This window comes from Rhinichthys klamathensis, unplaced genomic scaffold, assembly GCF_029890125.1.
Source record: "Rhinichthys klamathensis goyatoka isolate OS25496 unplaced genomic scaffold, OSU_Roscu_1.1 h1tg000627l_1, whole genome shotgun sequence".
Taxonomy (NCBI): Eukaryota; Metazoa; Chordata; class Actinopteri; order Cypriniformes; family Leuciscidae; genus Rhinichthys; species Rhinichthys klamathensis.
Window position 1 is genome coordinate 114,827 of NW_026607075.1, and position 24,415 is coordinate 139,241.

General features: G+C 43.0%; 4 protein-coding genes and 1 long non-coding RNA gene across 5 annotated transcripts; 4 read left to right on the forward strand and 1 right to left on the reverse strand.

Annotated features, from left to right (window-relative positions):
- Positions 1-353: 353 nt before the first annotated feature.
- LOC130076107 (zona pellucida sperm-binding protein 4-like) lies at positions 354-2,757 on the forward strand. The gene is made up of 8 exons (XM_056241043.1): positions 354-1,268; positions 1,348-1,535; positions 1,607-1,704; positions 1,776-1,933; positions 2,020-2,212; positions 2,278-2,425; positions 2,496-2,568; positions 2,653-2,757. Exons 1-8 carry the CDS (start codon positions 539-541, stop codon positions 2,727-2,729), a joined length of 1,665 nt encoding a protein of 554 aa, XP_056097018.1. The 5' UTR covers positions 354-538; the 3' UTR covers positions 2,730-2,757.
- Positions 969-20,976, reverse strand: LOC130076110 (uncharacterized). The gene is made up of 4 exons (XR_008805605.1): positions 20,805-20,976; positions 15,486-15,557; positions 6,355-6,426; positions 969-1,115 (listed from the first exon to the last, which is right to left on the reverse strand). It is a non-coding gene; the product is annotated as an uncharacterized LOC130076110 (long non-coding RNA).
- Positions 5,568-8,077, forward strand: LOC130076106 (zona pellucida sperm-binding protein 4-like). The gene is made up of 8 exons (XM_056241042.1): positions 5,568-6,579; positions 6,659-6,846; positions 6,918-7,015; positions 7,087-7,244; positions 7,331-7,523; positions 7,593-7,740; positions 7,811-7,883; positions 7,973-8,077. The coding sequence occupies exons 1-8, from the start codon at positions 5,754-5,756 to the stop codon at positions 8,047-8,049; spliced, it is 1,761 nt and encodes a 586-aa protein (XP_056097017.1). The 5' UTR covers positions 5,568-5,753; the 3' UTR covers positions 8,050-8,077.
- LOC130076108 (zona pellucida sperm-binding protein 4-like) lies at positions 14,828-17,197 on the forward strand. The gene is made up of 8 exons (XM_056241044.1): positions 14,828-15,710; positions 15,790-15,977; positions 16,049-16,146; positions 16,218-16,375; positions 16,462-16,654; positions 16,720-16,867; positions 16,938-17,010; positions 17,095-17,197. The coding sequence occupies exons 1-8, from the start codon at positions 15,014-15,016 to the stop codon at positions 17,169-17,171; spliced, it is 1,632 nt and encodes a 543-aa protein (XP_056097019.1). The 5' UTR covers positions 14,828-15,013; the 3' UTR covers positions 17,172-17,197.
- On the forward strand, positions 20,124-22,489 carry LOC130076105 (zona pellucida sperm-binding protein 4-like). Its single transcript, XM_056241041.1, has 8 exons — positions 20,124-20,993; positions 21,073-21,260; positions 21,332-21,429; positions 21,501-21,658; positions 21,745-21,937; positions 22,003-22,150; positions 22,221-22,293; positions 22,385-22,489. The coding sequence occupies exons 1-8, from the start codon at positions 20,204-20,206 to the stop codon at positions 22,459-22,461; spliced, it is 1,725 nt and encodes a 574-aa protein (XP_056097016.1). The 5' UTR covers positions 20,124-20,203; the 3' UTR covers positions 22,462-22,489.
- Positions 22,490-24,415: the final 1,926 nt, after the last annotated feature.

Genomic DNA, 24,415 nt, shown 5'->3' on the forward strand with positions numbered 1-24,415 from the left:
ATTCAATAATAATCTTGCTGCCGCATTTTGGACCTTTTGCAGCCGTAAAATAGAAGCTTGACTAATACCCTTATATAAAGAGTACTGATATATAGCAGGGAAATATATTCCTCAGAGAATGAACCTCATTGGTTCTTTTGGATACTCAAAAAGTGCTGCATAACACAAGAATGAACATCACTGGTTCTCGAGGAAGCTCAAACGTGCTGCGTGCTACCAGTGTGTTGCTTTTTCGAACCACAATTGGTTCGATTGATTTGTATTTTCGAAAAAGCCAAGTTTCTCCCTACACCACCTCCAGTGCGAAATCCACTAATATGTGATTTTATGTATGTTTAATAAGGGTGGAAAAGAACAAGGAATAACTTTATTCTTGTGAACCAATGGAATCACCCAGTTGCATAAACTCCCACTCATACAAGTCTGGAGAATCATGACTGTTAACGAAGAGGGAGGGATTATCATTAATTTGCCCAAATCTGTAGAGTACAAAAAGACCAAAGGGCAGCATCTCAACAGTGTGACTAGCTGTTGAACAATGGCAGGAAGTTGGTATGCTGTTCAGTCTCTGGCACTTTGTGTCTGGTTTGGTGTTTTCTGTCATGCTGTTCCAAAGTGGAGTAATCTTCCCCAGAATCCTCAAACTCTGATGTTCCAGCAAACTGACCAGCGGTTTCAACAACCAGTTCAACAGCAAGCTAGTCAACAGTTTTCTCCGCAGTTTCCTCAGTCAGTTCAACAGCAAGCTAGTCAACGGTTTCCTCAGCCAGTTCAACAAGCTAGTCAACAGTTTCCCCAGTCGATTCAACAGCAAGCTAGTCAACAGTTTTCTCCGCAGTTTCCTCAGTCAGTTCAACAGCAAGCTAGTCAACGGTTTCCTCAGTCAGTTCAACAGCAAGCTAGTCAACAGTTTCCTCCGCAGTTTCCTCAGTTAGTTCAACAGCAAGCTAGTCAATGGTTTCCTCAGCCAGTTCAACAAGCTAGTCAACAGTTTCCCCAGTCAGTTCAACAAACTAGTCAACGGTTTCCTCAGCCAGTTCAACAGCAAGCTAGTCAACAGTTTCCCCAGTCGGTTCAACAGCAAGCTAGTCAACAGTTTCCTCAGCAGTTTCAGCCTAAGCAGCCAGTGGCACAGGCAGAGCCCCTTGAAAAATGTACTGTAGCTGATTATGAGCAGATCCAATGTGGACCACCTGGTATCAGTGGTGCTGAGTGTGCAGCTATTAACTGCTGCTTTAACGGACAGCAGTGTTACTATGGGAAGGCAGGTAAGAGTGTTGAGTCAATGTAAAGGTGTTCATGTTAAACTGATCTTCAGCAATAACCTGCTCTTGTACCTTGTTTCAGTGACTGTCCAGTGTATAAGAGATGGTCAGTTTGTGGTAGTGGTGGCTAGAGACGTTACGCTGCCTCGATTGAGCCTGGATTCAGTCCGTCTCCTGGGTGGAAATGATCCAGCTTGCAGTCCTGTGGGATCCACACCTTTCTTTGCTATATATCAGTTCCCTGTCACTGCATGTGGCACAAGCATGATGGTGAGTAGCTGCTTGTGGTTTTGTTCTGCATGGCTTGGAATGGACTGGATGCCAACGGTTACTATTTGCAGGAGGACAGTGGATACGTGGTGTATGAAAACAGAATGACCTCCTCGTATGAAGTGGGTATGGGACCACTTGGTTCCATCACAAGGGACAGCCATTTTGAGTAAGTGATGCATGCTTTATCATAAATGTTAATCCTGGACAAATGCTACAAGCTCACTGTTTGTTGTCCAGGCTTCTCTTCCAGTGTAGGTACTCTGGTACGTCTGTGGAAGCTCTGGTTGTGGAGGTCAACACTGTTCCTCCACCTCCACCAGTAGCTGCTCCTGGACCCCTCAGAGTGGAGCTTAGACTGGCAAATGGTCAATGTGTCACCAAAGGCTGTGCAGAAGGTAAGTGTTTGTCCCAAGTATGCCTAAAGCCTTTCTAAAACTCCAGTTTGCAGAAGTTTCAAGTTAAACACTGTATTCTTCCTCAGGGGACGAGGCGTACACGTCCTACTACAGTGATGCTGATTATCCGGTCACAAAAGTCTTGCGGGAACCTGTGTATGTTGAGGTGCACATTTTGGAGAGGACCGACCCCAACATTGTCTTGATGCTGGGACATTGCTGGGCGACATCAACCCCTAGTCCACTCAGTCTACCCCAGTGGGACCTTCTGGTTGATGGGTAAGGCCAGTCTTTATCCATCTAGTGTGCAGTAAGGCGTTTCTGACTGCCTCTTTGCCTTTCAGATGCCCTTACCAGGATGATCGTTACCTGACCACATTGGTTCCAGTGGCTGGATCATCTGGTCTTCAGTTCCCAACCCACTACAAGCGCTTTGTTGTGAAGATGTTCACATTTGTAGATCCAGCATCACTGGCTCCTCTGCAAGAAACGGTACAGTACCCAGTGTGTCAGTTTACAACTGTCTCTTGGTTCCTAATGTCAGCTTTGGTTCTCGTCTCAGGTCTTCATCCATTGCAGTACAGAGGTGTGCCATCCCTCTTCTGGCTCTTGTCAGCAAAGTTGCTCCAGGCAAAGTCAGTGCTTCCTGTTATTTAAACTGTTTAATTTAGTTTGTGTTGTGGGAGTGTTAATTTTTGTTTGTTTTCTTGCACTTTTAGGAAGGGACGTTCGTTTAAACGCTACCACTTCTGGCCAAACTGTGGTTTCTAGTGGAGAAGTGAGACTGATTCTATGAGTATTTAATAAATGATATTAAACCTTGACCTTGTCTGACCACGTTTTGTGCAACGCTACCAACATGAAATTGTTCTTGTTTTATTTGGTATGTTGAGGACAGCTGTAACTTCCAGACTTCTACAAATCTCCCTGGGCCTCTATGGGAGGCAGGGGGATCATAAAGCACCTGTCAACTTGTTCTCATTGGTTCTTGCTGTAGCTCAAATGTGCTGCGTAACACTAGAGCCCCTTTCACACAGTGCGTTGATCCTGGAAAATTGCCATAAAATTGCTAGAGTACCTTCTGTCTGAACGCAAACACGTCCTGGGACTGATGCCGGAATCAGCTTAGTGCATAGACCCGTGGCTCTAGAGCTGCATGCGGCTCTTAAGCGCCGCCCTAGTGGCTCCCTGGAGCTTTTTTGCAAATTTGAAAATGGAAAATATTTTGTTTTAATATTATTTCTGTAGGAGGAAAAACATAACAAACATTCTTAAAGTTTTTCAATGTTGTAAAAATGTGTATAATAAATATTTAATTTCAACATTTCTGTCAACGAAGAATTTATGTCATAGACTGACACACACGTGTCTGTCAGATCGGCGTGATGCCAGACCGGTGGCTAACAAACAAACCGGCGGATGGGCCATGGATCCCAAGGGGAAAAAGAGAAATATAGCTTAGCACTCCCAACGCAATAGTGCGGCGCGGGACTAGATTTGATGGCTGAGCGCGTGCGGTAATGCACTCACTCTACTAAAACAAAATAGAAACAATTTACAGGCCAGAATTTCTATTCGTAACATGTTTGCAGCGTTGAGTGATATAGCCAATCACAGACATATGTGTTGATTTCTTGAACGCAATGGCCAATCAGAAGCATTTAAGAGACTTCCCTCACCGCTCAAAACTGACTTTTTTGTTAAGTGCTGAATTCTGTATGCTGGCAAATCCTCTAATTATAACAAACAAAGTGTGGATATTATGAAAGATTCATTGTGCAGTCAGCTTCATTGATAATAACAGAGATGTGTGAGATCGCGATGAACTGTCAGCTTTTTAGGAATTATTAAGAGAGCGCACTTTGCGCGCATTCAGTCATGCCAAACCAGGCATTGCTTTTGTTAAATTAACAGTGGTTTGTGTTTTAATAACAAATAATTTATCAGGAGGATGTATGGTGGCAACAAGTAGGCTAACTTGAAAGTATTTGGAGGTACAGAAAAAAGTCTATTTGCGGGCGGAAGCGGGACAAAACATAAATGTTGCGGGCGGGAGAAAGAAAGTTGAGAACGTCAGTTATAACGACCCACGCATTAAAAAATGGTCGGGTTAAAATCGGGCTTGGGCTCATAATTACGTTTAATGGGCCGGGCCGGGCTTGATTTTTTGGGCCCGATCTAAGCTCTAATTTGTAGCCAACTTATCATTTTGATACTAGGGGGCTAATAAAGCTAATATAACACTTACAGCATGTGTTGCCTTCATTATAAGGCTTATATAAAGCTTTAAATTTTTTGCGGCTCCAGAATGATTTTTTTTTGGTCCAATATGGCTCTTTCAACATTTTGGGTTGCCGACCCCTGGCTTAGTGGAACGGTATGTAATGCGCTAGTTTATGGTCGAATCAGAAAAAAAAAAGCATGAGCGTTATTTCTTGAAAAATCGCAGATCATAAACAAACTTAGACGCTGTGGAGATATTACACGTCACATCCTGACGTCACATGTCTTTAAGGGGATGTGAATGCACTCACAAATCCAGGAAGATCACTGGCAGTGTGAATGAACCAAAATCAAACGATCCCGGGACACATTATCCGTATATTTTCCAGAATCTCTGTGTGAAAGGGGCTTAGAATGAACCTCACTGGTTCTTGCTGAAGCTCAAATGTGCTGCATAATACATGAGAATGAACCTTATTCGTTTTTGCTGAAGCTCAAACGTGCTGTATAACACTAGAATTAACCTCACTGGTTTTTGTTAAAGCTCACACATGCTGTGTAACACGAGAATGTCAATGTCACCTTTATTTATATAGCACTATTCAAACAACACAAGTTGACCAATGTGCTTTACATTCTCACTGAAAAATAGAAAGAGAAACATACTACAATAGTAATAGAATAAAAAATTAAAAAAAACATTTAAGACGAATAAGCCATGGCAAACAGATATGTCTTAAGTTGTACTTTAAAAACATGTACAGAGTCAGCATCCTTAACATATGATGGCAAACTATTCCAAAGTCTTGGCGCTACTACTGCAAAAGCCCGATCCCCTTTCTGGCTTAACTTAGTCCGTGGAATTTTCAGCAACTTTTGAGTTGATGATCTCAAGGTTCTTCCTGATTGATACTCTATTAACAGAGCTGATAAATAAGTCGGTGTAAGGTCATGGAGTGATTTATGCACCAATAAAAGAAGTTTGAAATCAATTCTATATTGTACAGGAAGCCAATGTAGAGCGATCAAAGATGGAGTGATGTGTTCTCGTTTTTTAATATTCAATAATAATCTTGCTGCCGCATTTTGGACCTTTTGCAGCCGTAAAATAGAAGCTTGACTAATACCCTTATATAAAGAGTACTGATATATAGCAGGGAAATATATTCCTCAGAGAATGAACCTTATTGGTTCTTTTGGATACTCAAAAAGTGCTGCATAACACAAGAATGAACATCACTGGTTCTCGAGGAAGCTCAAACGTGCTGCGTAACACCAGTGTGTTGCTTTTTCGAACCACAATTGGTTCAATTGATTCGTATTTTCGAAAAAGCCAAGTTTCTCCCAACACCACCTCCAGTGCGAAATCCTCTAATATGTGATTTTATGTATGTTTAATAAGGGTGGAAAAGAACAAGGAATAACTTTATTCTTGTGAACCAATGGAATCACCCAGTTGCATAAACTCCCACTCATACAAGTCTGGAGAATCATGACTGTTAACGAAGAGGGAGGGATTATCATTAATTTGCCCAAATCTGTAGAGTACAAAAAGACCAAAGGGCAGCATCTCAACAGTGTGACTAGCTGTTGAACAATGGCAGGAAGTTGGTATGCTGTTCAGTCTCTGGCACTTTGTGTCTGGTTCGGTGTTTTCTGTCATGCTGTTCCAAAGTGGAGTAATCTTCCCCAGAATCCTCAAACTCTGATGTTCCAGCAAACTGACCAGCGGTTTCAACAACCAGTTCAACAGCAAGCTAGTCAACGGTTTCCTCAGCCAGTTCAACAAGCTAGTCAACAGTTTCCCCAGTCGATTCAACAGCAAGTTAGTCAACAGTTTCCCCAGTCAGTTCAACAAGCTAGTCAACGGTTTTCCCAGTCGATTCAACAGCAAGCTAGTCAACGGTTTCCTCAACCAGTTCAACAAGCTAGTCAACAGTTTCCCCAGTCAGTTCAACAGCAAGCTAGTGAACAGTTTCCCCAGTCGGTTCAACAGCAAGCTAGTCAACGGTTTCCTCAGTCAGTTCAACAAGCTAGTCAACAGTTTCCCCAGTCAGTTCAACAAGCTAGTCAACGGTTTCCTCAGCCAGTTCAACAAGCTAGTCAACAGTTTCCCCAGTCGATTCAACAGCAAGCTAGTCAACGGTTTCCTCAGCCAGTTCAACAAGCTAGTCAACAGTTTCCCCAGTCAGTTCAACAGCAAGCTAGTCAACAGTTTCCCCAGTCGGTTCAACAGCAAGCTAGTCAACAGTTTCCTCAGCAGTTTCAGCCTAAGCAGCCAGTGGCACAGGCAGAGCCCCTTGACAAATGTACTGTAGCTGATTATGAGCAGATCCAATGTGGACCACCTGGTATCAGTGGTGCTGAGTGTGCAGCTATTAACTGCTGCTTTAATGGACAGCAGTGTTACTATGGGAAGGCAGGTAAGAGTGTTGAGTCAATGTAAAGGTGTTCATGTTAAACTGATCTTCAGCAATAACCTGCTCTTGTACCTTGTTTCAGTGACTGTCCAGTGTATAAGAGATGGTCAGTTTGTGGTAGTGGTGGCTAGAGACGTTACGCTGCCTCGATTGAGCCTGGATTCAGTCCGTCTCCTGGGTGGAAATGATCCAGCTTGCAGTCCTGTGGGATCCACACCTTTCTTTGCTATATATCAGTTCCCTGTCACTGCATGTGGCACAAGCATGATGGTGAGTAGCTGCTTGTGGTTTTGTTCTGCATGGCTTGGAATGGACTGGATGCCAACGGTTACTATTTGCAGGAGGACAGTGGATACGTGGTGTATGAAAACAGAATGACCTCCTCGTATGAAGTGGGTATGGGACCACTTGGTTCCATCACAAGGGACAGCCATTTTGAGTAAGTGATGCATGCTTTATCATAAATGTTAATCCTGGACAAATGCTACAAGCTCACTGTTTGTTGTCCAGGCTTCTCTTCCAGTGTAGGTACTCTGGTACGTCTGTGGAAGCTCTGGTTGTGGAGGTCAACACTGTTCCTCCACCTCCACCAGTAGCTGCTCCTGGACCCCTCAGAGTGGAGCTTAGACTGGCAAATGGTCAATGTGTCACCAAAGGCTGCGCAGAAGGTAAGTGTTTGTCCCAAGTATGCCTAAAGCCTTTCTAAAACTCCAGTTTGCAGAAGTTTCAAGTCAAACACTGTATTCTTCCTCAGGGGACGAGGCGTACACGTCCTACTACAGTGATGCTGATTATCCGGTCACAAAAGTCTTGCGGGAACCTGTGTATGTTGAGGTGCACCTTTTGGAGAGGACCGACCCCAACATTGTCTTGATGCTGGGACATTGCTGGGCGACATCAACCCCTAGTCCACTCAGTCTACCCCAGTGGGACCTTCTGGTTGATGGGTAAGTAAGGCCAGTCTTTATCCATCTAGTGTGCAGTAAGGCGTTTCTGACTGCCTCTTTGCCTTTCAGATGCCCTCACCAGGATGATCGTTACCTGACCACATTGGTTCCAGTGGCCGGATCATCTGGTCTTCAGTTCCCAACCCACTACAAGCGCTTTGTTGTGAAGATGTTCACATTTGTAGATCCAGCATCACTGGCTCCTCTGCAGGAAATGGTATAGTACCCAGTGTGTCAGTTTACAACTGTCTCTTGGTTCCTAATGTCAGCTTTGGTTCTCGTCTCAGGTCTTCATCCATTGCAGTACAGAGGTGTGCCATCCCACTTCTGGCTCTTGTCAGCAAAGTTGCTCCAGGCAAAGTCAGTGCTTCCTGTTATTTTAAACTGTTTAATTTAGCTTGTGTTGTGGGAGTGTTAATTTTTATTTGTCTGTTTTCTTGCACTTTTAGGAAGGGACGTTCGTTTAAACGCTACCACTTCTGGCCAAACTGTGGTTTCTAGTGGAGAAGTGAGACTGATTCTATGAGTATTTAATAAATTATATTAAACCTTGACCTTGTCTGACCACATTTTGTGCAACACTACCAACATGAAATTGTTCTTGTTTTATTTGGTATGTTGAGGACAGCTGTAACTTCAAGACTTCTACAAATCTCCCTGGGCCTCTATGGGAGGCAGGTGGATCATAAAGCACCTGTCAATTTTTTCTCATTGGTTCTTGCTGTAGCTCAAATGTGTTGCATAAAACAAATTAACCTTGTTGCATCTTGCTGAAGCTCAAACGTGCTGCGTAACACTAGAGCCCCTTTCACACAGTGCGTTGATCCTGGGAAATTGCCATAAGATTGCTAGAGTACCTTCTGTGTAAACGCAAACACGTCCTGGGACTGATGCCGGAATCAGTCCCGGAACGCGCCTTGTGTGAACAAAAGCCAGGACCAATGGTGTAAGGGCTGTGTCGTAGTGATGAAGCTGAGATAATTCGTCAGCTTAGTGCATAGGTCGACAACCCGTGGCTCTAGAGCCGCATGCGGCTCTTAAGCGCCACTCTAGTGGCTCCCTGGAGCTTTTTTAAAAATTTGAACATGGAAAAAGTATTTTGTTTTAATTTCTGTAGGAGGAAAAACATGACAAACAGTCTTAAAGTTTTTAAACAATGTAAAAATGTGTATAATAAATATTTAATTTCAACGTTTCTATAAACGAAGAATTTAGAACAAAATAGAAACGATTTACACGCCAGAATTTCTATTCGTAACATGTTTGCAGCGTTGAGTGATATAGCCAATCACAGACATGTGTTGATTTCTTGAACCCAATGGCCAATCAGAAGCATTTAAGAGACTCCCCTCACCGCTCAAAACTGACTTTTTTGTTCAGAGCTGAATTCTGTATGCTGGCAAATCCTCTAATTATAATGAACAAAGTGTGGATATTATGAAAGATTCATTGTGCAGTCAGCTTCATTGATAATTGTTGTGTCTTTTGAATAATGACTCTGGATTCGAACTGTGTGAACGTGTTTAATTTACTTCCTTTAGGCAACGTTTAACATAACAATATAACATATTGAATTTAGAACAACATAACAATTACAACATAACAATTTAGAACAACATAATTCATTGGCGCTTCCTCGTCGCACTTCCCGTGACATCATCTCCATTGCGCCAACCTCGAACACCATAGCAATGACACCACATCTCCCCTTTCTAAAGATCAAAGGGTAGACTACCTTTGTCTCAACAGACCTTAGAGGATTATTCTGACTATTTTGCTGGAAGGTCTGCTCCTATCTAATTAACATTTGTCTTCATATTTTGAACAATCTTTTTTTCTGTATGTACATTAAGTGGGCAATGCATTTGTAACTATAATGCAATAGTTAACCACACACACTTGTTTACAGGTTCAACCTTACAGGTTTCACGACCCGTCTCCCACACCTAGTTCTAGGTGTTGACACCAAGTCAGGAATGTCCTGCTCCTCTGATTCCTGAGTGACAGGGTGTGACTCAGAGAATGTATCCGAGGACCGATCTTGTATATCACTTTTATCCTCCTTAGCTGATGCTTGCAAAGGTACCAGATGGTGGCGGTTACGTCTCACAGTCCCATACTGCGTATTCACAAGGTAAGAGCGTGGAGCAAAGTGACTGGCAACAATCGTTCCTGATTCTTTAGCATCAGACACCCAGACTACTTCTCCTGGTTGTAAGTCCTCCTGGTCCTGAGTTTTCTAGCTCTGTGATGTTTATTGAAGCGCTCTGCATCCGCACTCTTTCTTCCCTTCTCTTTTATGAACATTGCATCAGTATCAGGGAGTGCTGGATCTAGCAACGATGAGAGTGTGGGCACAGTTGTTCGCAGCCTTCTTCCCATAAGAAGCTGAGCTGGGCTGTACCCATTCTGCAAGGGAGTAGCATGATATGTTAGGAGAGCAAGGTAAGGGTCATTAGCTTTCTTGAAAAGAGCCTTTATTGTCTTGACCGCACGTTCAGCCTCTCCATTGCTCTGGGGAAACTTTGGGCTGCTAGTAACGTGGACAAATCCATACGAAGCAGCAAAGGATGAAAATGAGTGCCCAGAGAATTGTGGCCCGTTGTCTGTAATTAGCGTCTCTGGAACTCCATGACGTGCGAATATGGACTTCATGTGGACAATGACGTCAGTAGACCTGCTGAGTGATAACTGAGCAATCTCCACATACCTGGAATAGTAGTCCTCCACAAGCAGGTACGTTTTAGTTCCCAGCATGAATAAATCAGCCCCTAACCTTTGCCAGGGTCTGTCTGGAAACTGAGTGGGCATGAGTGGTTCTTTTGGCTCCTTGAGGCATGTCCTGCAGTTGAGCACCATTTCCTTCAGCTGATTACTTAACACTGGCCACCATACTGAGAGCATCCAGAACTTGAGATCCTAAGAGACTCAGTAATGGCTTGTGGTCAGTTTCCAATTCAAAATGTTTGCCAATGTTTGCCAATGAGAAAGTCCTTGAATCTTTCGATTGCCCATGTGAGCCCCAAGGCTTCTTTTTCCACTTGAGCGTATCTCTGCTCGGTCTGAGTAAGAGATCTTGATGCATTAGCTATTGGCTTCCAACCTTCTGGCCACCTCTGCAGTAGGACGGCTCCCAGTCCGTAGGACGAAGCATCCGCTGACACTTTACAGTCTCTATTGCGTCATAGATGGCCAGAACAGGGGGGGGGACGACAGTGCGTCTTTCAGAGCCTGGAACGCATTGGCTTGTTCAATGTCCCAAATCCAACAGTTCTTTTTCTACAGCAGGTCTCGGATAACTTTGTCTTTGTCTACCAGTTGGGGAATAAACTTCCCAAGCTGATTTACCATCCCCAGGAAGCTCCGCAATTCACTCACATTTGAGGGCTCCGTCATGTCCCTAATGGCTGCTGTTTTCATTGGGTCGGGACTAATACCATCGGCAGAAATAATGTGCAGATGTGCAATGCCCAGAAGTGCAGTGTGCATTTTTTTGATTATGTACACATCTTCCTCAGACTGTTTTTCACCTCTCTTCAGCAGCAGACTAGTAACTCCGACAACATCTAAGGGAACTTGCCCTGGACCTAGCAATGGCCTTGTTGCCTCCTTGAGGGTAGGTAGATCTTTATTAAAAATCTCCTCGAACACCTCTACTGGAATGACAGTGACATCCACGCCGGTATCAATCTTAAACGGCACACGTTTGTGTCCAATGTCCAAGTCCACCATCCATGGTTCCCCAGCACCTGTGATGCTGCCAAGAAATATAGGGTCCCCCTCACACACTTCACGCACAGTTTTTGATGATGTGCACACCCGCTTGTAGTGGCCTTTTTTCCCACAGGAGTGACATTTTACGTCATTTGCTGGACAGTCACGTTTTGCGTGAGCTGGGGAGCTACCACACTTATGGCACTGGTTGCTATTCATCTTGCTGGAGTGTGCTATATGTGATTTTAGTTTAGGACCATTTCCTTTTTGAGGTCTCCCCGCGTTATACTTTCCTTTGTACACTCTATCGACAGAGCCTGCATCTGCAGCAACAGTGTCTGTCAAACTTCTCAGCGCAGCTTGCTGTCGTTTCACCTCCTCACTTTGCCGCGCCATTGCGATTGCTTTTTCCAAGGTCAGCTCATGATCCAGCTGCATACGCTCTGAAAGCCGTCTGTCAGCCAACCCCACAACGAGCCGGTCCCGAATTAACTCGTCATGTAATGCTAAATAATTACAATGTTCGGCCAGAGCATACAAAGCTGTCACAATTGAATCAACTGTCTCATTTTCTTCCTGTTTACGCATATTGAAACGTGCCCGTTCGTAAATTACATTTCTCTTCCCAATGAAATGAGTCTCGAAACCTGCTTTTACTGCGTCATACTTTGTTTTGTCAGTGTCTGCCAGTGGTAACCCACGGAGAATATCATCCGCCTCATCTCCCATGCAGTAAATGAAAGTATTCACCTGGTTTTCATCTGAATTTTCTTGCAAGTTGCTAGCCCATCGGAACCGTTCAAACCTCCGGATCCATTTTGCCCATTGTTGTGGCTTAGAAAAGTCGAACGGCTCGGGCAGCCGTATGCTGAACGTAGCGCTCGGTCCCGCTGCTCTCAGTGCAGCGACCGCAATATCTCCGCCATCCATTTCAGCTCGCACGTTCTATCCACATATCCGGGCTTCGCAAGCAAAACTAAAGCAGGTAACACGTCAAACTACAGCACTTCTGACACCATGTCGTGTCTTTTGAATAATGACTCTGGATTCGAACTGTGTGAACGTGTTTAATTTACTTCCTTTAGGGAACGTTAAACATACATAACAATTCACTGGCGCTTCCTCGTCGCACTTCCCGTGACATCATCTCCATTGCGCCAACCTCGAACACCATAGCAACAACACCACAATAATAACAGAGATGTGTGAGATCGCGATGAACTGTCAGCTTTTTAGGAATTATTAAGAGAGCGCACTTTCCGCGCATTCAGTCATGCCAAACCATGCACGCAGTAAACTGCTTGCTTTTATGTTAAATTAACAGTGGTTTGCAGGGTTCTCAAGTCTCACGCATTGGCCGTGAGACACACGCAATTCAACCAGTTCACACGCTCACACGCCACACCATGTGTTTCTCACGCTGAAAAGGCAATGCCAACCAAGTTGTCCTGCAAGCTTTATATAACGTTGTATACGAGGCGCAGGCACACAAAGTGAAGTTTCCTGCCGCCAGCGCGTCCGTATCTCGGCCAGATTGCGTTCGTTACTAGGCAACATATGCGTGAAGTCCGCGAACACACGGAAGTTGACGGACATATTCTCGGCCACCGCGACATCGCGCGAACACACGTCGTCATGGAGAATGTAAGTTGGAAGAAAGCTCGCAAAACATTTTTAGGCTAGAACATTTAATATATAGCCCCTCGTATACATTACTGATGCAGTCAAAAACTCTAAAACTACTTTGCAACCAGGCCAGAAGCTTTGACTCAGTTTGGCTAGTTATCTGAAACTAAGGGAAATGTTATGGGAAGGAATTAAGATGTATTTCTTAATTTTATTTTAAATTATATATTATTCTGTATTAATAGTCTTTCTAGTTACATTAAGGCTACGTGTATTAAAGCAGAGTGCCCTGGGTAATATTTTATATCCTGTCAAAACATACTAATCATAGCCTAATCATTGCTATTGCATTTGTATTTTTCAAAGATGTCAGGGAAAAATGCAAAAAGATTTGTTTTTCCAAACTGTTTGAAACAATTTGTTATTTGTAATTTTGAAATATAACATTAAAGAGTAGGCCTATATTTGATGTGATGAATTGCTCTGTCATTTATCAGATTTACCAACTGCTATAATTTCAATTTGTGCTGGTTATTATGAACAATGGGTAAAATTGGGGGAGGGGGCGGGGCTCAATTAAGGCTCCTCCCCTAACCGCATGTGATCTCACTCCAAGCTTTTGATCAAACTTGAGAACCCTGGTGGTTTGTGTTTTAATGCTTTAATAACAAATCATTTATCAGGAGGATATGGTGGCGACACGTGGGCTAACTTGAAAGTATTTGGAGGTACAGAAAAAAGTCTATTTGCGTGCAAGCATGAGCGCTATTTCTTGAGAAATCGCAGATCATAAGCAAACTTAGACGCTGTGGAGATATTACACGTCACATCCTGACGTCACATGTCTTTACGGGGATGTGTGAAAAATTCCGGAAGATCACTGGCAGTGTGAATGAACCAAAATCAAACGATCCCGGGACACATTATCCGTATATTTTCCAGAATCTCGTGTGTGAAAGGGGCTTAGAATGAACCTCACTGGTTCTTGCTGAAGCTCAAATGTGCTGCATAATACATGAGAATGAACCTTATTCATTTTTGCTTAAGCTCAAATGTGCTGTATAACACTAGAATTAACCTCACTGGTTTTTGTTAAAGCTCACACATGCTGTGTAACACGAGAATGTCAATGTCACCTTTATTTATATAGCACTATTCAAACAACACAAGTTGACCAATGTGCTTTACATTCTCACTGAAAAATAGAAAGAGAAACATACTACAATAGTAATAGAATAAAAAATAAAAAAAACATTTAAGACGAATAAGCCATGGCAAACAGATATGTCTTAAGTTGTACTTTAAAAACATGTACAGAGTCAGCATCCTTAACATATGATGGCAAACTATTCCAAAGTCTTGGCACTACTACTGCAAAAGCCCGATCCCCTTTCTGGCTTAACTTAGTCCGTGGAATTTTCAGAAACTTTTGAGTTGATGATCTCAAGGTTCTTCCTGATTGATACTCTATTAACAGAGCTGATAAATAAGTCGGTGTAAGGTCATGGAGTGATTTATACACCAATAAAAGAAGTTTAAAATCAATTCTATATTGTACAGGAAGCCAATGTAGAGCGATCAAAGATGGAGTGATGTGTTCTCGTTTTTTAATATTCAATAATAATCTTGCTGCCGCATTTTGGACCTTTTGCAGCCGTAAAATAGAAGCTTGACTAATACCCTTATATAAAGAGTACTGATATATAGCAGGGAAATATATTCCTCAGAGAATGAACCTCATTGGTTCTTTTGGATACTCAAAAAGTGCTGCATAACGCAAGAATGAACATCACTGGTTCTCGAGGAAGCTCAAACGTGCTGCGTGCTACCAGTGTGTTGCTTTTTCGAACCACAATTGGTTCGATTGATTTGTATTTTCGAAAAAGCCAAGTTTCTCCCTACACCACCTCCAGTGCGAAATCCACTAATATGTGATTTTATGTATGTTTAATAAGGGTGGAAAAGAACAAGGAATAACTTTATTCTTGTGAACCAATGGAATCACCCAGTTGCATAAACTCCCACTCATACAAGTCTGGAGAATCATGACTGTTAACGAAGAGGGAGGGATTATCATTAATTTGCCCAAATCTGTAGAGTACAAAAAGACCAAAGGGCAGCATCTCAACAGTGTGACTAGCTGTTGAACAATGGCAGGAAGTTGGTATGCTGTTCAGTCTCTGGCACTTTGTGTCTGGTTTGGTGTTTTCTGTCATGCTGTTCCAAAGTGGAGTAATCTTCCCCAGAATCCTCAAACTCTGATGTTCCAGCAAACTGACCAGCGGTTTCAACAACCAGTTCAACAGCAAGCTAGTCAACAGTTTTCTCCGCAGTTTCCTCAGTCAGTTCAACAGCAAGCTAGTCAACGGTTTCCTCAGCCAGTTCAACAGCAAGCTAGTCAACAGTTTTCTCCGCAGTTTCCTCAGTCAGTTCAACAGCAAGCTAGTCAACGGTTTCCTCAGTCAGTTCAACAGCAAGCTAGTCAACAGTTTCCTCCGCAGTTTCCTCAGTTAGTTCAACAGCAAGCTAGTCAATGGTTTCCTCAGCCAGTTCAACAAGCTAGTCAACAGTTTCCCCAGTCAGTTCAACAAACTAGTCAACGGTTTCCTCAGCCAGTTCAACAGCAAGCTAGTCAACAGTTTCCCCAGTCGGTTCAACAGCAAGCTAGTCAACAGTTTCCTCAGCAGTTTCAGCCTAAGCAGCCAGTGGCACAGGCAGAGCCCCTTGACAAATGTACTGTAGCTGATTATGAGCAGATCCAATGTGGACCACCTGGTATCAGTGGTGCTGAGTGTGCAGCTATTAACTGCTGCTTTAACGGACAGCAGTGTTACTATGGGAAGGCAGGTAAGAGTGTTGAGTCAATGTAAAGGTGTTCATGTTAAACTGATCTTCAGCAATAACCTGCTCTTGTACCTTGTTTCAGTGACTGTCCAGTGTATAAGAGATGGTCAGTTTGTGGTAGTGGTGGCTAGAGACGTTACGCTGCCTCGATTGAGCCTGGATTCAGTCCGTCTCCTGGGTGGAAATGATCCAGCTTGCAGTCCTGTGGGATCCACACCTTTCTTTGCTATATATCAGTTCCCTGTCACTGCATGTGGCACAAGCATGATGGTGAGTAGCTGCTTGTGGTTTTGTTCTGCATGGCTTGGAATGGACTGGATTCCAATGGTTACTATTTGCAGGAGGACAGTGGATACGTGGTGTATGAAAACAGAATGACCTCCTCGTATGAAGTGGGTATGGGACCACTTGGTTCCATCACAAGGGACAACCATTTTGAGTAAGTGATGCATGCTTTATCATAAATGTTAATCCTGGACAAATGCTACAAGCTCACTGTTTGTTGTCCAGGCTTCTCTTCCAGTGTAGGTACTCTGGTACGTCTGTGGAAGCTCTGGTTGTGGAGGTCAACACTGTTCCTCCACCTCCACCAGTAGCTGCTCCTGGACCCCTCAGAGTGGAGCTTAGACTGGCAAATGGTCAATGTGTCACCAAAGGCTGTGCAGAAGGTAAGTGTTTGTCCCAAGTATGCCTAAAGCCTTTCTAAAACTCCAGTTTGCAGAAGTTTCAAGTTAAACACTGTATTCTTCCTCAGGGGACGAGGCGTACACGTCCTACTACAGTGATGCTGATTATCCGGTCACAAAAGTCTTGCGGGAACCTGTGTATGTTGAGGTGCACATTTTGGAGAGGACCGACCCCAACATTGTCTTGATGCTGGGACATTGCTGGGTGACATCAACCCCTAGTCCACTCAGTCTACCCCAGTGGGACCTTCTGGTTGATGGGTAAGGCCAGTCTTTATCCATCTAGTGTGCAGTAAGGCGTTTCTGACTGCCTCTTTGCCTTTCAGATGCCCTTACCAGGATGATCGTTACCTGACCACATTGGTTCCAGTGGCTGGATCATCTGGTCTTCAGTTCCCAACCCACTACAAGCGCTTTGTTGTGAAGATGTTCACATTTGTAGATCCAGCATCACTGGCTCCTCTGCAAGAAACGGTACAGTACCCAGTGTGTCAGTTTACAACTGTCTCTTGGTTCCTAATGTCAGCTTTGGTTCTCGTCTCAGGTCTTCATCCATTGCAGTACAGAGGTGTGCCATCCCTCTTCTGGCTCTTGTCAGCAAAGTTGCTCCAGGCAAAGTCAGTGCTTCCTGTTATTTAAACTGTTTAATTTAGTTTGTGTTGTGGGAGTGTTAATTTTTGTTTGTTTTCTTGCACTTTTAGGAAGGGACGTTCGTTTAAACACTACCACTTCTGGCCAAACTGTGGTTTCTAGTGGAGAAGTGAGACTGATTCTATGAGTATTTAATAAATTATATTAAACCTTGACCTTGTCTGACCACGTTTTGTGCAACGCTACCAACATGAAATTGTTCTTGTTTTATTTGGTATGTTGAGGACAGCTGTAACTTCCAGACTTCTACAAATCTCCCTGGGCCTCTATGGGAGGCAGGGGGATCATAAAGCACCTGTCAACTTGTTCTCATTGGTTCTTGCTGTAGCTCAAATGTGCTGTGTAACACTAGAGCCCCTTTCACACAGTGCGTTGATCCTGGAAAATTGCCATAAAATTGCTAGAGTACCTTCTGTCTGAACGCAAACACGTCCTGGGACTGATGCCGGAATCAGCTTAGTGCATAGACCCGCGGCTCTAGAGCTGCATGCGGCTCTTAAGCGCCGCCCTAGTGGCTCCCTGGAGCTTTTTCGCAAATTTGAAAATGGAAAATATTTTGTTTTAATATTATTTCTGTAGGAGGAAAAACATAACAAACATTCTTAAAGTTTTTCAATGTTGTAAAAATGTGTATAATAAATATTTAATTTCAACATTTCTGTCAACGAAGAATTTATGTCATAGACTGACACACACGTGTCTGTCAGATCGGCGTGATGCCAGACCGGTGGCTAACAAACAAACCGGCGGATGGGCCATGGATCCCAAGGGGAAAAAGAGAAATATAGCTTAGCACTCCCAACGCAATAGTGCGGCGCGGGACTAGATTTGATGGCTGAGCGCGTGCGGTAATGCACTCACTCTACTAAAACAAAATAGAAACAATTTACAGGCCAGAATTTCTATTCGTAACATGTTTGCAGCGTTGAGTGATATAGCCAATCACAGACATATGTGTTGATTTCTTGAACGCAATGGCCAATCAGAAGCATTTAAGAGACTTCCCTCACCGCTCAAAACTGACTTTTTTGTTAAGTGCTGAATTCTGTATGCTGGCAAATCCTCTAATTATAACAAACAAAGTGTGGATATTATGAAAGATTCATTGTGCAGTCAGCTTCATTGATAATAACAGAGATGTGTGAGATCGCGATGAACTGTCAGCTTTTTAGGAATTATTAAGAGCGCACTTTGCGCGCATTCAGTCATGCCAAACCATGCATTGCTTTTGTTAAATTAACAGTGGTTTGTGTTTTAATAACAAATAATTTATCAGGAGGATGTATGGTGGCAACAAGTAGGCTAACTTAAAAGTATTTGGAGGTACAGAAAAAAGTCTATTTGCGGGCGGAAGCGGGACAAAACATAAATGTTGCGGGCGGGAGAAAGAAAGTTGAGAACGTCAGTTATAACGACCCACGCATTAAAAAATGGTCGGGTTAAAATCGGGCTTGGGCTCATAATTACGTTTAATGGGCCGGGCCGGGCCGGGCCGGGCTTGATTTTTTGGGCCCGATCTAAGCTCTAATTTGTAGCCAACTTATCATTTTGATACTAGGGGGCTAATAAAGCTAATATAACACTTACAGCATGTGTTGCCTTCATTATAAGGCTTATATAAAGCTTTAAATTTTTTGCGGCTCCAGAATAATTTTTTTTTGGTCCAATATGGCTCTTTCAACATTTTGGGTTGCCGACCCCTGGCTTAGTGGAACGGTATGTAATGCGCTAGTTTATGGTCGAATCAGAAAAAAAAAAGCATGAGCGTTATTTCTTGAAAAATCGCAGATCATAAACAAACTTAGACGCTGTGGAGATATTACACGTCACATCCTGACGTCACATGTCTTTAAGGGGATGTGAATGCACTCACAAATCCAGGAAGATCACTGGCAGTGTGAATGAACCAAAATCAAACGATCCCGGGACACATTATCCGTATATTTTCCAGAATCTCTGTGTGAAAGGGGCTTAGAATGAACCTCACTGGTTCTTGCTGAAGCTCAAATGTGCTGCATAATACATGAGAATGAACCTTATTCGTTTTTGCTGAAGCTCAAACGTGCTGTATAACACTAGAATTAACCTCACTGGTTTTTGTTAAAGCTCACACATGCTGTGTAACACGAGAATGTCAATGTCACCTTTATTTATATAGCACTATTCAAACAACACAAGTTGACCAATGTGCTTTACATTCTCACTGAAAAATAGAAAGAGAAACATACTACAATAGTAATAGAATAAAGAATTAAAAAAAACATTTAAGACGAATAAGCCATGGCAAACAGATATGTCTTAAGTTGTACTTTAAAAACATGTACAGAGTCAGCATCCTTAACATATGATGGCAAACTATTCCAAAGTCTTGGCGCTACTACTGCAAAAGCCCGATCCCCTTTCTGGCTTAACTTAGTCCGTGGAATTTTCAGCAACTTTTGAGTTGATGATCTCAAGGTTCTTCCTGATTGATACTCTATTAACAGAGCTGATAAATAAGTCGGTGTAAGGTCATGGAGTGATTTATGCACCAATAAAAGAAGTTTGAAATCAATTCTATATTGTACAGGAAGCCAATGTAGAGCGATCAAAGATGGAGTGATGTGTTCTCGTTTTTTAATATTCAATAATAATCTTGCTGCCGCATTTTGGACCTTTTGCAGCCGTAAAATAGAAGCTTGACTAATACCCTTATATAAAGAGTACTGATATATAGCAGGGAAATATATTCCTCAGAGAATGAACCTTATTGGTTCTTTTGGATACTCAAAAAGTGCTGCATAACACAAGAATGAACATCACTGGTTCTCGAGGAAGCTCAAACGTGCTGCGTAACACCAGTGTGTTGCTTTTTCGAACCACAAATGGTTCGATTGATTCGTATTTTCGAAAAAGCCAAGTTTCTCCCAACACCACCTCCAGTGCGAAATCCTCTAATATGTGATTTTATGTATGTTTAATAAGGGTGGAAAAGAACAAGGAATAACTTTATTCTTGTGAACCAATGGAATCACCCAGTTGCATAAACTCCCACTCATACAAGTCTGAAGAATCATGACTGTTAACGAAGAGGGAGGGATTATCATTAATTTGCCCAAATCTGTAGAGTACAAAAAGACCAAAGGGCAGCATCTCAACAGTGTGACTAGCTGTTGAACAATGGCAGGAAGTTGGTATGCTGTTCAGTCTCTGGCACTTTGTGTCTGGTTCGGTGTTTTCTGTCATGCTGTTCCAAAGTGGAGTAATCTTCCCCAGAATCCTCAAACTCTGATGTTCCAGCAAACTGACCAGCGGTTTCAACAACCAGTTCAACAGCAAGCTAGTCAACGGTTTCCTCAGCCAGTTCAACAAGCTAGTCAACAGTTTCCCCAGTCGATTCAACAGCAAGTTAGTCAACAGTTTCCCCAGTCAGTTCAACAAGCTAGTCAACGGTTTTCCCAGTCGATTCAACAGCAAGCTAGTCAACGGTTTCCTCAACCAGTTCAACAAGCTAGTCAACAGTTTCCCCAGTCAGTTCAACAGCAAGCTAGTGAACAGTTTCCCCAGTCGGTTCAACAGCAAGCTAGTCAACGGTTTCCTCAGTCAGTTCAACAAGCTAGTCAACAGTTTCCCCAGTCAGTTCAACAAGCTAGTCAACGGTTTCCTCAGCCAGTTCAACAAGCTAGTCAACAGTTTCCCCAGTCGATTCAACAGCAAGCTAGTCAACGGTTTCCTCAGCCAGTTCAACAAGCTAGTCAACAGTTTCCCCAGTCAGTTCAACAGCAAGCTAGTCAACAGTTTCCTCAGCAGTTTCAGCCTAAGCAGCCAGTGGCACAGGCAGAGCCCCTTGACAAATGTACTGTAGCTGATTATGAGCAGATCCAATGTGGACCACCTGGTATCAGTGGTGCTGAGTGTGCAGCTATTAACTGCTGCTTTAACGGACAGCAGTGTTACTATGGGAAGGCAGGTAAGAGTGTTGAGTCAATGTAAAGGTGTTCATGTTAAACTGATCTTCAGCAATAACCTGCTCTTGTACCTTGTTTCAGTGACTGTCCAGTGTATAAGAGATGGTCAGTTTGTGGTAGTGGTGGCTAGAGACGTTACGCTGCCTCGATTGAGCCTGGATTCAGTCCGTCTCCTGGGTGGAAATGATCCAGCTTGCAGTCCTGTGGGATCCACACCTTTCTTTGCTATATATCAGTTCCCTGTCACTGCATGTGGCACAAGCATGATGGTGAGTAGCTGCTTGTGGTTTTGTTCTGCATGGCTTGGAATGGACTGGATGCCAACGGTTACTATTTGCAGGAGGACAGTGGATACGTGGTGTATGAAAACAGAATGACCTCCTCGTATGAAGTGGGTATGGGACCACTTGGTTCCATCACAAGGGACAGCCATTTTGAGTAAGTGATGCATGCTTTATCATAAATGTTAATCCTGGACAAATGCTACAAGCTCACTGTTTGTTGTCCAGGCTTCTCTTCCAGTGTAGGTACTCTGGTACATCTGTGGAAGCTCTGGTTGTGGAGGTCAACACTGTTCCTCCACCTCCACCAGTAGCTGCTCCTGGACCCCTCAGAGTGGAGCTTAGACTGGCAAATGGTCAATGTGTCACCAAAGGCTGCGCAGAAGGTAAGTGTTTGTCCCAAGTATGCCTAAAGCCTTTCTAAAACTCCAGTTTGCAGAAGTTTCAAGTTAGACACTGTATTCTTCCTCAGGGGACGAGGCGTACACGTCCTACTACAGTGATGCTGATTATCCGGTCACAAAAGTCTTGCGGGAACCTGTGTATGTTGAGGTGCACATTTTGGAGAGGACCGACCCCAACATTGTCTTGATGCTGGGACATTGCTGGGCAACATCAACCCCTAGTCCACTCAGTCTACCCCAGTGGGACCTTCTGGTTGATGGGTAAGGCCAGTCTTTATCCATCTAGTGTGCAGTAAGGCGTTTCTGACTGCCTCTTTGCCTTTCAGATGCGCTTACCAGGATGATCGTTACCTGACCACATTGGTTCCAGTGGCTGGATCATCTGGTCTTCAGTTCCCAACCCACTACAAGCGCTTTGTTGTGAAGATGTTCACATTTGTAGATCCAGCATCACTGGCTCCTCTGCAAGAAACGGTACAGTACCCAGTGTGTCAGTTTTCAACTGTCTCTTGGTTCCTAATGTCAGCTTTGGTTCTCGTCTCAGGTCTTCATCCATTGCAGTACAGAGGTGTGCCATCCCTCTTCTGGCTCTTGTCAGCAAAGTTGCTCCAGGCAAAGTCAGTGCTTCCTGTTATTTAAACTGTTTAATTTAGCTTGTGTTTTAAAAGTTGTGGGAGTGTTAATTTGTTTGTTTTCTTGCACTTTTAGGAAGGGATGTTCGTTTAAACGCTACCACTTCTGGCCAAACTGTGGTTTCTAGTGGAGAAGTGAGACTGATTCTATGAGTATTTAATAAATTTTATTAAACCTTGACCTTGTCTGACCACATTTTGTGCAACACTACCAACATGAAATTGTTCTTGTTTTATTTGCTATGTTGAGGACAGCTGTAACTTCCAGACTTCTACAAATCTCCCTGGGCCTCTATGGGAGGCAGGGGGATCATAAAGCACCTGTCAACTTGTTCTCATTGGTTCTTGCTGTAGCTCAAATGTGCTGTGTAACACTAGAGCCCCTTTCACACAGTGCGTTGTCAACGAAGAATTTAGAAAAAAATAGAAACGATTTACAGGCCAGAATTTCTATTCGTAACATGTTTGCAGCGTTGAGTGATATAGCCAATCACAGACATATGTGTTTTCTTGAACGCAATGGCCAATCAGAAGCATTTAAGAGACTTCCCTCACCGCTCAAAACTGACTTTTTTTTTAAGTGCTGAATTCTGTATGCTGGCAAATCCTCTAATTATAACAAACAAAGTGTGGATATTATGAAAGATTCATTGTGCAGTCAGCTTCATTGATAATAACAGAGATGTGTGAGATCGCGATGAACTGTCAGCTTTTTAGGAATTATTAAGAGAGCGCACTTTGCGTGTATTCAGTCATGCCAAACCATGCATTGCTTATGTTAAATTAACAGTGGTTTGTGTTTTAATGCTTTAATAACAAATAATTTATCAGGAGGATGTATGGTGGCAACAAGTAGGCTAACTTGAAAGTATTTGGAGGTACAGAAAAAAGTCTATTTGCGGGTGGAAGCGGGACAAAACATAAATGTTGCGGGCGGGAGAAAGAAAGTTGAGAACGTCAGTTATAACGACCCACGCATTAAAAAATGGTCGGGTTAAAATCGGGCTTGGGCTCATAATTACGTTTAATGGGCCGGGCCGGGCCGGGCCGGGCTTGATTTTTTGGGCCCGATCTAAGCTCTAATTTTTAGCCAACTTATCATTTTGATACTAGGGGGCTAATAAAGCTAATATAACACTTACAGCAGTGGTTCTCAACCTCTCCTGCAGGGACCCCCTGACACACCATGTTTCTGTTTTAACCCTGAAATGGCACACCTGATTCAATTAATTGAAGGCTTAATGAGTAGTTGACTAATTGATCAATTAACTAATTCCTACTTCCTACTCTAATAATGACTCATTAAGCCTTTAATTAATTGAATCAGGTGTGCCATTTCAGGGTTAAAACAGAAACATGGTGTGTCAGGGGGTCCCTGCAGGAGAGGTTGAGAACCACTGACTTACAGCATGTGTTGCCTTCATTATAAGGCTTATATAAAGCTTTAAATTTTTTGCGGCTCCAGAATGATTTTTTTTGGTCCAATATGGCTCTTTCAACATTTTGGGTTGCCGACCCCTGGCTTAGTGGAACGGTATGTAATGCGCTAGTTTATGGTCGAATCAGAAAAAAAAAAGCATGAGCGTTATTTCTTGAAAAATCGCAGATCATAAACAAACTTAGACGCTGTGGAGATATTACACGTCACATCCTGACGTCACATGTCTTTACGGGGATGTGTGAAAAATTCCGGAAGATCACTGGCAGTGTGAATGAACCAAAATCAAACGATCCCGGGACACATTATCCGTATATTTTCCAGAATCTCTGTGTGGAAGGGGCTTAGAATGAACCTCACTGGTTCTTGCTGAAGCTCAAATGTGCTGCATAATACATGAGAATGAACCTTATTCGTTTTTGCTGAAGCTCAAACGTTCTGTATAACACTAGAATTAACCTCACTGGTTTTTGTTAAAGCTCACACATGCTGTGTAACACGAGAATGTCAATGTCACCTTTATTTATATAGCACTATTCAAACAACACAAGTTGACCAATGTGCTTTACATTCTCACTGAAAAATAGAAAGAGAAACATACTACAATAGTAATAGAATAAAAAATAAAAAAAACATTTAAGACGAATAAGCCATGGCAAACAGATATGT